The 16,602-nt window shown below is 45.8% G+C and overlaps 1 protein-coding gene and 1 long non-coding RNA gene across 3 annotated transcripts in view; one reads left to right on the top strand and one right to left on the bottom strand.

Moving 5' to 3' along the window:
- The window catches only part of CACHD1 (cache domain containing 1), a 111,735-nt gene extending 101,877 nt beyond the window's left edge, over positions 1-9,858 (bottom strand). Inside the window, exon 1 of the mRNA XM_075037292.1 lies at positions 9,379-9,858. Within this exon, the coding sequence (XP_074893393.1) occupies positions 9,379-9,720 (342 nt within the window). The 5' untranslated portion in view covers positions 9,721-9,858. The remainder of the gene's footprint in view (positions 1-9,378) is intronic.
- A 172-nt stretch (positions 9,859-10,030) lies between these two features.
- LOC142035296 (uncharacterized) lies at positions 10,031-15,554 on the top strand. Of its 2 annotated transcripts, none has more exons than XR_012651856.1 (3): positions 10,031-11,506; positions 12,867-13,056; positions 14,597-15,554. It is a non-coding gene; the product is annotated as an uncharacterized LOC142035296 (long non-coding RNA). The 2 variants fall into 2 exon arrangements; XR_012651857.1 differs by having other exon boundaries at positions 10,092-11,506; positions 12,867-13,000.
- Positions 15,555-16,602: the final 1,048 nt, after the last annotated feature.

The following is a 16,602-nucleotide window of genomic DNA, read 5'->3' as shown; positions in this document are numbered from 1 at the left end:
AACTAAGAAATTCACATTACACATGATTCTTTGGGCAAACAATATGCCCAAGGAAGTCTAACTACCTACACCACAGTCGTAGCGTCTTTAAATAAAATAGCCTTTCATTGTTAAAATTGCTAAATATATTATCCTCAAATTAAAAATCCTTTTATTTTATCCTTTATACACCTTTCATACAACACAAAAATTCTGTCTCTAACACGTTGATTTGGCCTGTCTTGAATACACCAGCCCACGAGGGCTTGACTGTGCCGGCTGTTGTCAACTGGAAGCTGAACCTGCAGACCATGCACCCACTTCAGCCTCCACTGCTAACAAAATACTGAACTGCAATTTAGGATCCACTGAGTTGAAGTGACCTTTCCTCCTCCATTTTACACTCCTCACAATGGTGAGAGATCCTGCTTCTTTCTTTTCCTCCAAATGGCATTTAGGTCTCCAAAATCGAAAGTCAGAAACGCCGTATGACTTCTGTATCGGAAAAAACAAGGGAAAATAACGTGCTAGTTCACTGACCATGAACAAAACAATAAAAATGTCCTGAAAACAACCTTCTTCTGTACCAATCTTCCATCAGCACTTGCCCATGTGTTGATTTGCAATGGATAGGCTAGCACTGAAAGAAAACACTTCAGGCAAACTTAATTTTGCTCCCACAAAGTGCATGCCTCTGTAGCCATACCAAGGCAGCTGTTGTAGAGCATTCCCAAAAAGCGTTCCTCACCTGGTGCTTGCCAACACATACAACATCTCAGCATCTACTTCAGCCAGAAAAGCAACACACAACTTGTTTTTCTCTTCCTTGCTGTTTTGAGGCAAAATAGTACTAGAGCAGGTCAAACACAACCAGTCTCTGCAAAGGACTTGGGCTTTCTCCTGTTCCCAAAGCAGCAGCCAGGTTTGGGATGATGCACCAGCAAGCTGAACCATTACACGCCGTAGCACGCAACCTGCCTGATACGCAGCAGATGTGGAATGGTCCCTGGCCAGGAACAGCTCTGCTGTCACCGCTGGCCACGCCGTCATCTGGATGGTGCTGAACACCTCTCTGCCTGCAGCGGTAGCACCATTCGACCAGTTTTCACACCCATCCGCCATCACGTGGTAAGGGGGAAGAAGAGGAGATGATCACAAGCATGCAGGGATCACACAGCTGATCTTTCTTGTGCTAACACAGCTTCTGGGAAAAAGCTGGTGAAGATTGGCGCTTATTTGGTTAAAACCAAGATATTTTGCTGATTTGCCATTCATTTTTGTATCAAATGCTACCCTCACACAAAAGAAAAGTCTGCTCTGATAAAATCTTATGCTCCTGACCCACACAATCCAGGGTTCCTTTATTTTCCAACAAATAAAAGGCAAAGAGCCCTCCTGGCTCTCCACACAACCTTCCCAAGGGCTGGTGAGCCCTCTCCAACCTTGGCTCAGAGCCTGGACTTGCTCCAGGCAAACAGGCTCCCACTATAACTATTTTTGGGGGTCTGTCCCTTCTCTTCTCCGCCCCATCACCACAAACACCTCCCCAGATTTTGTTTGATATTACTTCTGAGGTGAAAGTACAGCCTAAGAGGAAATATTTCAAATACTTCCTTTGCAGAAAGCAAGAGAAGCAGGGACTGAACCAGAGACAGGGAGGTCATGAGAGCACCCAGCCCTTTGGTGTGGTACCATCATATCATCACTGTCAAGCTGAACTCACCTTCAGACACAATCTGGTCTGAAATCCACAAAAAATGGCACAGAAATACTCTCATAACCCTATTGGGGCAAGCGCAAAAGAAATTCTGCTTAAGGCGTTCCAGCTTCTAGAAACCTTTATGGCAACTTCCAGATGTGTCTATTTTAAAGCCTTTTTCTCTGGCCTCATTCCCACCTGTGGCGATCATAAATATAGCCAAAAATTCCTACTGTAGCGCAGGAGTATGTGCAAAAGATGGCCAAAACCAGAGAGAGAGCACTGGCTAGAGAGCTCCGCAGAAATGCTGGAAGTAAAATTGCAGCTTTTCTCAAAAAGGTGTTAGGGCTTTTCTGCTCTACTAGTAGAGCAGTTGCAGCTTCAAATCACATAGTCAAGAGCTGAGCAAAACCATGCACTCAAAGGGAAACAGCACTAGTGAAAAGTTGGGTTTATCAGCTGCTTCTGGCTGCGAAGCTGGTAAAGGGAAACGTAATAGTTTGTTTTTACTAATGATTGCAATTGTGCAAATATACTTAAGCAAAATCACTTGGGAGACTCTACAGAGACCTTACAGGCAGTTGATAAAAGCGACTCGATTAAAACTTTTCATGGGATTGGAAATGAGTATTATTGACTTGTAGCACTATGATTATTTCACAAGTCAATTCAGATTTTCTCTGCTAAATTAGACATACAATATCTGTATGGAAATCTGTACCGCGGAAATACACACATAATGCAAGATTCAAGCAATGACTTAGCATGCACTCCATTTTATGTTAGAAAAGGCATGTTTTCACAACAGACACTGGGTAAGTTTCAATGTTATTAAGCTCTGTTTTCCATGGGAAGAGAGCACAGGGATATCCATTCAGATTTCATTAAAACTGTATGTTACTGAGCAACAATAAACTACAGGAGAACAATAACTGCAGAATGCAGTCCCTCCGTACTTTATAATTTTACACTTTATTCAGCATTAAGCCTATGATACAAGAAGAGGTAGTATAGCTATTAGTGAAAACCTCGGCAGAATCTTTGACATACAAAACAAAGGTTGATACATCAAAGAAGTTACTTAAATTTCAATTTTTAAGCTGTGCTATCCATGTACAGCAAAAAAGAAAAAAAAAAACCCAAAAACCAGAAGTTAGTATTTTCTTATTCAACTACATACAAATAAATCATTCCTGGGACACTGCCCAACCCTTACTGAAGTCCCCAGCAAAATCCCCGTAAGCTCTGATCCATGAAGCATCGCCACTACGAGGCTTCACAGGGAGCCAGGCTCGCACCGGGGTAGCTCTGTGTCGCAGCCTTGAGCAGTTCAAACTATGGGGGCCCTGATGGGAAATACAGAAATTTGGGGTACCTTCTTATTGCTGGGCATTTCCACACATGAGGGTATTGAACTGACAAGGTTCCAATCATTTCTTTGCCATTTTTTCACCAATAATTGATGAACACAAAACAGTAATTGTCAAACAAAAAAAAATCTGTTAATACTTAATACTTCCTTTTATCCACGGACATAAAAGAATAACTGGTAAACACACACACACACACACAGAAAATCTTCTAATACTTCACATTTCCTTCTATTCTCAAACATATCTTGCCTTTCTGCCTGAAAGAACGTGAACCACTCAATGTTATTTGACAATAAGCATTAGATTTTTTCTCTCACCCGTGCCTGGCCAAGCTACCAGCAGCACAGCAGCTTCTCTGCTATGTTCAGATTGTCAGCCACTAACCGTTCCTCCTCTGCTGAATTAAGCCAAGAAAAAAGTGGGCTGACACATGCTGTATTTACTTTTGCGCCTTCTTAACATATGTGTTATCAGCCCTGCCACAGCTGAGAGATTCCCAATCGCTTCACAGCGTACTTGGATTTCTTGCCGCTAATAACCCCTCCGGTCCCCACCACGACTGGCAGGATCCTTCGTCGCAGCAGTGCAGGGGACAGCTAATTATCTACCAACCCACCTTGCTGCACCACACTCGGCAACTTTTATCTGCCCAGGACAGCTGCCTTCTCCCCATTTGAAGTGAAATGTCAGTCTTCGCTCATGCAACAAGACTTACATCACTAACGATGTCCCGACACTTTGAAGAAACAACTCAAAGCCTAATTAAAAATTCAGAGCCGGTCTCCTACGCGCAGCCATTTTCACTGCCCTTCCACCAGGACCTCTCTCTATCTTTTTGAAATGTTTCATGCCGGAAAAAAAAGAATCCGTGTGGAACAGGATGAAAAACTGCTGCTGTCTTAGGCTTTCAGAGAGCCTTGAAAAAGGCTGCTGTAGCTGGATTCAAACCAAGACAATATCATGTAAAACAGATGAGGTTTTATTCCGCTGGTTTCTACTCTGTAATTATTACTAAAGTACGCGCTGCTGCCAAATAATAATTTAAAAAAAATAATATATATATATATATAATCAAACATTTATCAGCCTTCCTTACTTACATTTTTCTATTGTATTTCAGCTTCACCTGGAAACAGCCTGAAAGTAAAAGGGGAAAAAAGGGAAGCAGTTTTCCGTGCTGTCATTTGGTTGAGGGTCCACAGAGGTCCGGATTTCAGACCCAGTGCTGGAGGACTTGTGGTGCTTTACGTCACTTGCTGCCCAAGTACCTCACAGTCACTGACAGATTTATTTGTCAATACCCATAGAAAGAAGCGGGGAAATGTGTGAAATCCCTGATTGCAGAGATGGAGAACCACAGTTCTGGCATTTCAACTGGTCTGCGGTGCAGCTCAGTATGGGATTTCTTTCTTCTAAGTCATAAATCCACTGTCATTAGCCAGAAGACCATCCCATTAGAAAAAAAAATACCGTATTCAGTGTTCATTTTCAAAGAGATTAAATAAATGGACAGTTCTGGTGACTGCAACTCTTTGCCATCACCCAGAAATCTTCAAAGAACATGGATTTTTCAGAACAGTGGTGTCAGGGCATCCTCCCCATATAAACCCCTGGACATCTCCCCATCTCTGTGTCATTCTGGTCTGCACGCAATCTGTTCTTCTTGAAAAACATATGGCCAGACAAGTTATTAGTAAAATAAATAAATAATACGCTTGCCAATCAAGCTGGAGAAGCTTGTACTATGCTGTTTGTTATTTTACACATCACTACATCACCTGAGCAAGTATTAATAAAAAAGGGGGGAATAAAAAAAAAAACAGGAAAAAAATTACCAGCAAAACTGCTCTTTTCAGCTTCAAAACATGCTTTTTTTCTTCCAACCTCCAAGATCAGTAACAGACAATAAGAAAGGGCTGTGCTTCCTTCACAGAGTAAGTGTAAAGGATTAAGATGGCAGAGCTGCCTTCAAAAATATTCAAGGCCCTCTGGGCCTGTAACTTTTGTTACTATCTGGCTAGAAACATCAACATGCATTTTGAAAGTTATAGAAGCACTTAACAATGCTTTTCATCTTCAAAGCATTGCTTAATCCTTTCAACTCTCACTGCAAGTATCACATCCCTATTTTGGAGGTGGAAACATCACCTTGCCCCACACCATCAAAAAATAGTCCTCACCTTGGATGCCCCATGCAGATTTGGAGGGTTAAACCTTGCCAAAACCAAACAAAATGCCCACAAAAGTTCTAACGTATCCTTTTCCTGCCTCCACCTCCCAACCAAAGAATTTCAGTTGTTTCAACCAACGACCTACTCTGTAATTTCCACCAGGTCAGAGAAGCCAGGATCAGACGAGCCAGGTAACAGGGATGGTGAAACTCCACCAGCAGACCAGGTCATGCCACAACCACCAATTTAGTTATAATTTTAGTATAAAGGGGCGCTTAGCTTTTAATTACCACTGAGTGTCAGCTCTGCCCAGGAGAATATATTACAGGACTGTCACGCGAGCTGCTCATTCACCAAGCTCCAGCCCTCTGCGAATTACGACATTGGACTATTTAAGATGTAGTCTACTGAGTAATGACAAATAAAACGGCTGCTCAGGCTGGCAAGCGGAGATGTGATTGCACGTCGTCTTCCAAGGATGCAGCCTGCTGCCAAAAGCTGCTCCCTGTAACCATACAGACGCTGTCAACACGCGCTCTAGCTAACAAAAAAAGAAGGTAATGGTTACGGGTGACTGTAGGTACAGTACCTGCACCCGGCTGCAGGCACGGCACCCCCCACGAACCAGCGGCTTCTCCTCCCACCGCTGTCACAGCACAGCACCCTCCGTCCCGCGGGAAGGAGAGGGAAGAGTAAGAGATCGCAGTGCGGCTGTTTCTGGTTAATTTGGAAGAAGCATTGACGAACTTTGGGGAGAACTGTAAACAGATCACCTCTATCGCTGAGGGCAAAAAAATGCGCAAGCACGCGCACGTACACACTACCCCATACCCCAACGCATAAAAGGAAATACACGCGATATTAAGATACAGCAATGTCATTAACTGTGGTTTTGGTAGAACTGTCAAGTGGAGCAGGAACAATAATTAATCACAGCAATAGAGGAAGTCAGACAATCGATGAACTTTCTATATTTAACCACTCCTGGAGAAATAACACCCAACACGGTAACACACACACACACACACACCCAGGAACCCACACATCCTTCTGCACTGCAGCGCCCAACATGTGTTCTCACTAAGTGAATGTTTCGTATGATACAAATGTGTCTATTCTAATTTGAAACTTAAATAAGAAACTGTTAAAACTGCTGTCCAATGATGCATCTCACGAGTTGTTACCTACATTACATTATCCTCAGCTGCAGGTATGCAGTACCGTTCAAGGAATAAATTTATATATGAAATCAGAGCACTTACAGGGGTGCGAAAACAAAGCATTACTTGAAGGTAATGGTCAGATACTGCACTCACGCAAGTGTCTATAAATAGAAAGCAGTGGTGTGAGTGCCAAAAACAATTGTCAGATTGATGCTGGCATCAGAAATCTCTCTCATCCTCATTCTTCCTGTAGCTCCAGCCTATGTTACGATGCAGACGTACATGCACCTCATTCCTCTCAACAATGCAAAACAATGTGATTTGATTAAAAACACTAAGTCCTTTTTGCTGTTGGTCTAATTACATGGAACACTGGTAGGAGAAGAACGTATTGCAGGAAGTAGATACTGTGAGGGGGAGATGGATAATCTTGTTTATAGCACTGATGGCTGCTCCAGCAGAAATCTATTTTCTATCTCACAACTTCCATATTCGTTACACCCTGCCCCCTTCCACAGGCATTTAAGGCTCAGAAATCTTGTGGTTCTCCTCTTACCTCTTCCAATTGCTCCGCTGGTGTCTGCTCTGGAGGCTCCACCTCATCCTCCTTTCCTGCATTTATGGAGGCTCTGTCTACAATTTCCTCTTTTTCCAGACTCAAAACACACCCAAACCAACCTCTCACCTTCACTCTATTTAAGCATTTCCACCTGCTCCTTCACTCATTGGATGCTTCCTCCCCACCTCCAGCTCAGACCTATCCTTCCTCCGAAGCCCTCTCCCGCTCCAGCAGCTGGTGACACCACCTCCTGCCTATTACCAGGATGTGCAGACGTGGGAGCCACAACTGGCAAGCACCGAAGCACGAAGAGAGCATGCAACGGAAGCCTGAAATCCTGCCGCTTCCTCCTCTACAATTCATGAAACCGAATAAAACCGCCACTCACAAATGGGTGGATATCAATCCTTCCTCTCGCTACCGCAACTTCCTCTCACTGGGTCCTGATTCGGGGCCTGCCTCCACGTCGCCCTCCAAGCCCAGGACGACAATCCTGGATTTATACCCAGTTAAAGGCCAAAAGCACTCTCGCTTTTCTTCCAAAATCCCCCACCCCTCCCTTCTGCCCGGGCGCAGCCCTGCCACGGCACCTGTTTGCTTCACCCCGAGCATCGCCGCTGTGCCTATGGTCCTCCGGCACAGGCAACCCGCCGCAGCTCGCCAACAGCCCTGCACAAGCGGAGAAAAGGGTAATTCTGCGCCAGCTACACCCGGCCCCGCCTGAGCAGGCTTAGGAAATTTCTACCCTAAAACCGACTGAGAAGCACGGGCTGCAGTGACACATGTCATAACATTTTTTGTTCTACTGTAGGAGGTCAGCAAAGAAGCTTCTAAAATCAGGGGAGGTTTGTTCCCACCGGTTTTTAATCTTGAACAGCTGTAATAATGTTACAGGGGAGAGCAAAGGACAGGCTGCGCATTAGCTTGATGGGAGTTAAGACAGCCAAAATATTAAGCATATAAAAATAGAGCTCAGTATGAAAAGGGTTTAACTACCAGTTTCACCGCATTAAATTACTTTGGGGCCTCAAATATTCAACTAATAGTAAACACAGTTTCGACATTATTTGCATCCCCGTGCGCCGGCATCCAGATTGTTCCCGAGTTCGTATCATCAGTGCAATTCTTGGAAAGAAAACCTGGCTCATCCTACGGTTAGCTGGTGTATCACAGCAAGGTAACCACGTATATTTTTACAAGTTGCTTTTTTAAAGACAATGCGTGTTGAGATGATCGCATTAGACTTTTTTTTTTTTTAACACCAGAAACAGATTTAGCAATACAATTACAGTGACTTCATTTGAAGCATTAACCAGAGACTCCACCATTTACAGGATTATGCTCGTATCTTTTCAGGGGAAATACATACATGCGTATGCACAGCACAGGAAAAAAAGTGACTTCCTTGAATTCAGTACATCCATAATCTACCTTGTTAAGTGAAGTCATTTAAATCCATGTCTTCTTAGCATCAAGGACAAGAGACAGCTCAGTGTTTTCCCGGACAAAACGCAGCCCTAGGAGGCCGGCCAACACAATGATGTTTCAGAGGTGAGAGAATGAAGCCAGTTTAGAGAAGATAAAAGGCCATTTGGGTAGAGACCCCTGCTGATCCTATGAAAGTGTCTCCTTTTCAATTTGGGAGGCTTTTAAAACTGCATTTGCTACTGACCATACCTTCCCCTGAAAGCCGCTTGGGATCCGATTTCACTTTTTCACCCCCCCCGAGGGAGGGTCCGTCGCCGATACCAGGTACCAGCACACCCTCCCAGTCCGACCAGTCCCCTCCGCACGACGCCCCATTAAGAGGCAGCCTCTAAGGCCGAGATGCAAATAACTCCTCACCACCACCACCACCTTCACCCGCAACGAATTACAGCATCTGAATAAACTTGTCCCAACGCACGCTCGGGCCGGAAAGCATTTCTTTACCCGGGATCCGAGCGTTTTCGGGCAGGACTCGACTCATTACAGCTCCCTGCCAGCAGGCAGAGGGATGCTCGGGCGGGAAGGCAGGTTAGCACCGAGCCGCAAAACCCCCACCAGGCCGGGCTCGGACCCCTCTGCAAAAAAAAACCAAAAAAAATACGGCCTTCGGGGACGGGGAGGGAGGGGACGGAGTCGTTTTCTGCTCGTTTCTGTTGTGTAAATTACACACAAAACAGGAGTCCGGCCGTGCCCCCCCCCCCCCCCCCCAAGCCTCCTCCCGCGCCTCAGCCCGCCCGCCCGGGGCTGAGGCGAGCGGGGCCGGGGGAACCGGGCGGCCCGCGCAAGGGGGAGGGAAAGTTTGCGTAGAAGAAAAGAACCGGGGAAGAGGGGGGGGGGGGGGAAGGAATGAAGAAAGAAAGGGCGAAACAGGAATCGGGAAGAGCGTGTGGAGAAGGGAGGGAAGGAGGGAAAACCAGGCGAGGCGCGGGGCCGGGCCGGGCCGTACCTGCATGGTGACGACCCCCAGCTCCTCGGTGGCGAGTTTCCTCATCTGGGTGGCCAAAACTTGCGCCTCGTCCAGGATGGAGAACTCCGCCTCGGCGGCGCTCAACCCGCAGACCAACGCCAGGCAGAGGAGGCCGAACGTTCCCCGACCCCGCTGGCGGCGGCCCCGGGAGCCAACGGCGGCCTCCCGCCTCCCGCCGCCCCGCGCCATGCTGCCGCCGCGGCCGGAGAACCGCGGGCACCGCCTCAGGTCAACTTCCACCCATCCACCCCCCCCCGCGACTCCCGCACCGCCTTCCCCCGAGCCCCGGGGGCCGGTTAAGGCTGCGGGGGTGGCCGCCATACAGGGCGGGGGGGGGGACGGCGGCGGTTTGGGCGGGCGCTGCGCCCCGCGCCCGGCTCTGAGGGACAGTGGAACGGCGCGGCCCCCGCCGCCGCCTGACTGACTGACTGACGGACGGACTGACGGACTGGAGAGCGGCGGCTGCGGGGAGACGCAAACTGCGGAGCTGGACGCCAGCGGCGGAGCGGACGCAAACTGCGGAGGGGAGGAGCAGGGAGCGGCGGGGACGGGATCGCAGTCGCGGCGGGGGGAAAGGGGAGGCGGCCGGTAAACCGGGTCGGGCCTTCTCCCCCCACACACACACACACCACAAAAACACACACACACCGGTGGCCCGCCGACCGGGGGCTGCCGCGGGACGGGACTGCGGCAGCGGGAAGCGCGGGTGTTGTCGGAAAAATCAGCAGGCTTTCTTCGTCCCCTTTATTGTTTTTTTTGACCTTTAACTTCCTTTAAAACTTTTTTCACCCCCTTTTTTGAACCTCTTTCCTTTCTTCTAATTTCACCCCCCTTTTTTAAACCTTTTCTTCTAAATCGCAGTGGCTGTCTCCTCTGGCAAAAGTCATCCCTCCCGCCAAGCAACGAGCCTTGAGAAAATGTCTGTCGTGCCACGGGGGTGGAAAATTAAATAAATGAAAGGAACGCCCGCGAAGCCTAACCCTCTCGATGGCGCGCAACCGACAGCTGTCCTCCCGGCAAGAGCGGCACGGAGAACATCGCGCGCTGAGACCCCCCCCGGGAGAAACGTCCCCTTGGCGGGACGAAGCGCTGGGTTAGGGACAAAGCCACTTTTGGGGCGATGCAGAGAAATCCCTTTCCATAACCTCTGCTCATAACCCGCCTCGGCCCTGGAAACGCACGCCAACCCCTGCACCCCCCGATACGTAGCGGCATCTTCCTCAATCCCTCGTCTTCCTCACACCTTATGCCTTCCCTCCTCCTCGCGCGCCTCGTTAGGAATGCGCCGGAAGCGTTGCGTGCACAGGGGGTTTATTAGGAAAACACGTACAGGGGAATAAAATTCGCCAAGTGAAAGCGGGAGTCCTTTTATTTTGCACCCGGCTGTGGTTCCTGCCCAGCAAGCAGCGAGCCCAAAAAGCCAAATACTAGGCATGTACAAAATACATACCCTCTCGATTTTCTCTTCATTAATTAGCACTTTATGTCAACACCCTGCAAATGTATAGGATTTTTAAAGAACTCCAACTTGTAGTGACTAGATGGCTTCAATATCCGCTTCACTAGTTAATTTTTTTAAGAGTCCTACCTGAGTCACTTGTGTCCCCTAGCAGTAAATTCCACAAGTTAACAATTCATCCAAGAATTAATATAGCGACATAGTATTTACTATAATCACATAATGTTTTCTTGAAATGTGGTTTCTATCGGCTTTAGCAGTTGATTTTTTGACTCCTCCCAGGCACTGGGTGCCAGGAGCGATTCCCCATCCCATTTTGTCAAGAGTGGGAGCTGGGTCAGACCCAAACCCCTTCTCCTGCGGGAGAGGTCTGCGGCCAGGCAGCCTCCGCTGGCATCTCTCGGGGTCAGGTTTTACCTGCCGCTGTTCTTGTAAGGGACGTCAGCAAAACTCTCCTTCATTTGGTTTTAATAAATGAAATTTAATTCTTACTATGCAAAAGTTGTATCAGTTTATCCTTGGCTTTTGTTCATTTAGGTGATTTATGGGTCTAACTTTTTTTTTTTTTTCCAGTTTTCATGACGAAGACTTCTGGTTTAACAAAAGCAATCTAAACCAAAACGACACCTCTCAAAGCTGCCATAACAGGTATCTTGTATTTCCGTCGCTGAAGTAGCATTTGCTACCTGAAAGACAAGGAATTTTCCTTCCATCGTGCTGAAGCTCTTGGTCTTCTGTTGGAGTATTTTCCTTGGGCCCACGAGAGAGAGAAGCAAAACTGAGCCAAATTCGCTCTTAGCACTAGTCATTTTCGTATTACATTTTATGGTTTTTTTTATTAGATTCACTAGTGTAGGACGCAAAGGTTTTAAATTATAGTGAAAAGCCGAGTGGTTTTCAAATATCTTGGCTAAACTACCCAGGTTTTTTTATTTCATTTCTGTCCTTAGCTGCATGTTTGAAACGAAAACTCCATCTCTGTAAACTTTCTTACGTAAAAAATTATCAAATCAAGGTCACAGCTGGAGCTAAGTCAGTAGCTAGCTGCATGAGCAACACCACTGAATTTCCAGCTATCCAAGTCGTCCAATTCATGCACCCGATCATGAAATCCCAAGGTTAATGCTACAAATAGTCTTTTTTTTTTTTTTTTTTTTTTTAAACTAACCTCAGGAAATGAATGAAGCAATTGTCCTTCTGGTTCCAAAGCCCCGGGATCCTGCTCATGGCAAGGGAACCGACAGAACAGGTTTAACATTTTCGTGTACAACCTAAACTCATTTACTCTAAAGCCCTCGAGGCAAACCCGGACTCCTCCTGGAGTTCCCATATGCTTCGTGCCTACACGGCTGCCTCCCCAGACGAGCTAGCCAGCTTCCAGCAGCAGTTAGCAACCCTTCCTTCCACCCCGCAGCCTCGTTGCCTCCCCTATTTTCAGAGGAGCTGGTCCGTGATGTGGAAAGCAGACCCGATGCAGAATTGCAACTGAGGTAACCACCAGTCTTGTCATTTCTAAATTGGTTGTATACACGCTCACTTTCACATGTCAAAATATTTAAAGAAAAATAGGAAACGACTCCCTCCAAAATGCCCTGGGGAAAAAAAGAATAGGATATCTAAAAAAAACCCCCAAAATTCAGATTCTATGATCTTTGGAGTCACAGGACATCAGTCAAAACTGCCAATTCAGACAACTTGATGTTTATCGCCCTCTCAAACCAGGCTGGTCTTTCCCACACTTAGATGGTCAGGCTGACACAGCTGTGGATTAAATCTGTCTCCTTTGGCTTTGGAATAAGCCTTGGAGAAGAGGAGGATTGCCCTTCCGTGGTGCTGTAGGGTTGTGGAGCGTACACGCGCTGCAGGCTGGAGAGGGGAAGGACCAGTAAGATGCAAAGAAGAGAGGAGATGACATCTCTGCTGTGCTAACAGCCTTCGGGCATAAATAATGCAGCCATTAAGATTTGCAAAAATGAGGCCACACTATAAATATGTCCCTTTTTTTTAGAGAGCAAGAGAAGAATGAATCTGGAATTCAAGCGATGGAGTATGGGAAGAAGAGGAACATATGTCAGATATAAATCCCAGCACCATGGTGGGAGTAAACATGCTCTGACAGCAGCGTACGCAGATGCCGAATAGGTCAGTATATGGCAACGCTGGGAAACAGAACAAGCGAGACGACTCCAGCGTAGCTGGTACGTGTGACGGCACCAAAGAAAAGTACTATTTCTGTAGCGTATGATTCAACATGGTTTACTAATTGCGTATATCCCTCTGTAGAGATCATGACATTATTGATATCTCTTCTGAAGTTCATTCACAGATAAATATTTAATTTATTCCTAGCAAATCAGGAGCACCGCATGTTGAAAAAGCATGGTCCGACCTTTGGAAAATCTCCTTGAAAGGGGCACTTCTTTTATGATACTAATCTTCATACCTGCAAGCAATACAACATAGGGTCCAAAAAATTATAAGGCAGACAGAGTAATTGTTTGGCAGCCTCATACTTTCTGCCCGATCCTCTCTCCCAGTTCGTAGCCCTTTCGCTAACTGGTTGTGTGCAAGCCGTGCACGCGGTAACCCCCGTAAAGGCACAGTGATACTCAGTCACTCACTAAGAAAGGAACTGAGAAACTCTTTGTGGCTCTCATTTCTAACCTCACAGGAAAGACTAAATTTAATCTTTTGGTATAAATCCAGATTAAAAATAGAGAAAACGGAAGTTTGCACGAGGCTACTACTTTTCGCTTTGCTGCAGTCTTCCTCTTGTGTCTCCCAGTTTATGTGCTTTGGTTTGACTTTCTCATCTGACTCCTTTTCTGTTTGCCTTCATTTTGATTGTGGTCATCAGTAAGCTGAAGTACACAGGCTAAGTCTGAAGGGCTTAATTTCCCCACGTTGATTTTCATGTTTAGTTTCCCATCCCTCTCATTATATTCTTAAATGGTTTCTCTGGAAGTTACAACTCTGTTAGTTTTGGCTACAGTTCTTACTTTCTCATTAAGTTTGATCTTTGCTCACTCTTGAGAGTTACGTGTTGAACATACTGATGAGTTAGGTTTAAGCCAAGGGTAGCATCTCTTATTCTTTGATTTAGCACGGAATATTTCAAATAACAATTGATTAATGCGTCTGGAAACTGCTTCTCTAAACTTTGTTTCCTTGTATGCGGGTGACAAACTGTGTTATATGTGGGAAATAACTGCTCCTTGAACATTCTTCATTAATTCCTGATTGGGAGAGCATTTGTGTAAACCTGTTCTTACGTCCGTATTCCTTATATGTGCCCATTTTTGCAGGTATCACATAGTAGGGCCTGTAAGACTCTAAACTCCAAGTTTATCTCATAGTCAGTGCAACATCTGCCCACTTAATCAGTCATTCCCCTATAGATTACAACCAGTAATGAAAATGGAAAAAATGCCTTGGTCTCCTCCCTCCCCAGCCCGGGTCTGTAAATGTGCCTATGAGAGCGTTCTTTCCATAGCACCATCATCGCCAGATAATATTTTTAATGAAAGCCATCACGTGTGTGGTGTGGGATTTCAAAGTGAGCATTGTGCCCAGCTGTACAGCTCAGCACTGAAAAAGCCCGATGCTAGCAGCACAGCTATATCACAGCATTATTGGTGTCATCTCCTTTCAGGTCAGCTAATTTTATACTAAATTCTAATTAAAAGATGATGTAAGGAAGAAAACAAACTCATAGGCTTCAAATTATCATCATTGCAGGGCTGAAATTTTAAGCAAGTCCTAAAGAGGGGGAGAGGCAGAGGCATCCCTGCCACGGGGAAGAGAGACGGCCGCAGGATGGGCACTGGAAGGCGACAGAAGGGCCCGAGGATCTTCGTTTGCTGCTCCTGCTGGCCCCAGAGAGACAAAATGGGAGACAAAGCCAGAAACTCCTCCCTGCAGAGCCTTCTGGTACTCCGGCATTTTCTCACCCTTTGCTAGAAAGAGTTATTTGGGGTCTGGGCACAAGGGTGTCTCAGCACATCCCGCTTCTCCTGAAACGAAACCACTCTGGGGGCATGACGTTACAACAGACGTTCATGATATAGGAAGAATAATAGACACAACTTACCACAGTGTAGAAGAGAGAGCGATGACTAGACAGTGTAGGAAAGCTGCAGTCAAACAGCTGGAGATTCATATAACCATAAAAGCGGATGGCATGGCTTTTTTTGTAACCAGTTGTCCAGCAGGCCATGGCAATTTACAAGTCACGACCTTTATATAATCACATAATTACCTGTAAGAGAACCAGCCTGTTCGGATGTTAATGGTTCACCGGCCACAGTAGATGTCGGAGCATTCGTCCTGTTCTTGCCGTACCACACCTGAGCATTACCAAGGTAATGCTGCACTTTCCCGTACGGACTGATTCTGGGCAGCAGGCAAGTGTGCTGGAACCTCTTCCCGAAATCATGGTCCTGTAGGCTCATCCTCGCTCTAGGCTGATGAGCTTTCCTTACTCCAGCAACCTGGTGCCTTCAGCAAGTCTCCTTTGCCTATATGGTACCTGGGATAACCTCATTTAGCAGCACGGCACCCAGTTCAGGGGCGAACTCCGTTAAGGAGTGACATGGTTCACCGGGTGGTAATCCTGACCAATTGTGAATGAGAGGCAAACTGCATCTGAAACATGTTTAAGGAATTCTTTGAATACCCATGGTTCTCTCCTGAATCAACACCATATGAATTATTAAGGGTTTTTCATGCTTATGGATAAAAGGACATGCCCATGCTGTGAAACAAAGGACATGAATTTCTAATTCACGTTTCTGTGTTATATTTTAGCTACACACAGCTAACGGAAAGAGCAAACATGATTAGGAAGATACAATTTGTGAGATTATTGCTAAAATCAAAACACTGCGTTACTTGCACTTTTTCTATAATTTTCAGATAATCTGAAAAATGTTTCTAAAAATAGCATCAGATGCCTTCTCTTTTATTTTTTTTAAACTCGTTTTCAATTTCAATATCATCTTGCAGCCGCAGTACCTTGCATTGGGGTAAGCGCACATTTGTCTCAGCAGCAGATGCCAGATTAGACCCATAGGAACCTCCACAAGGCTAGAACAGCTATTGACATGATGCATCTTGGGTGTCAAAGAGTACAGAATTGGACCTCTCAATATATTCAGCATCAAACTTCTTACAGACTACATGAAAAATATATACTGCTACCTTAGTTATGAGAATCACTGGCTTTTTACAGTATGCTTCCACCCTTGGAGCTGCCAGGCTCTAGCAAAGACTCACTGATTATATGCAAGCCGTAGTTTTTCAGAGACTTATAATTTGGCTAAATTTGGCTGGATTTTCATAGGTGTATCAAAGGGCACGCTCTTGGCCAGTGTGGCAAAACTTAAACAACCCCAGCTTTTCTCTTTTCTCAACAAACCAACTTTGTTTATAGTTTTCTATAGCCTCATTCATAGAAATGGCTGAACCCATCTGCATGAATATCTTGGAGTCTAAAGCAAAAAATAGCTAGGAGCTTTCCAGCACAAAAAACCCCAACAAACCAAACCTGAAAACCTGGATCTTATCACTGAGAAATGGCAGGCAGCCTTGGGAACAGGCACTGCTACCGGCAATATTTGTAATAATTCTGGTACTCTAATCTCTTTATCTTCCTTCTGCATCTCTTCTTTTATCTTCACATTGATGCCATGGAATTCATGGCACCAAAATGTTTTGGGGTTGGGGTTTTTTTTCCTTTCCTTTGG

Source organism: Buteo buteo, chromosome 10 (assembly GCF_964188355.1).
Source record: "Buteo buteo chromosome 10, bButBut1.hap1.1, whole genome shotgun sequence".
In the NCBI taxonomy this organism is placed as follows: Eukaryota; Metazoa; Chordata; class Aves; order Accipitriformes; family Accipitridae; genus Buteo; species Buteo buteo.
This window is presented reverse-complemented; position numbering and strand designations above follow the sequence as displayed.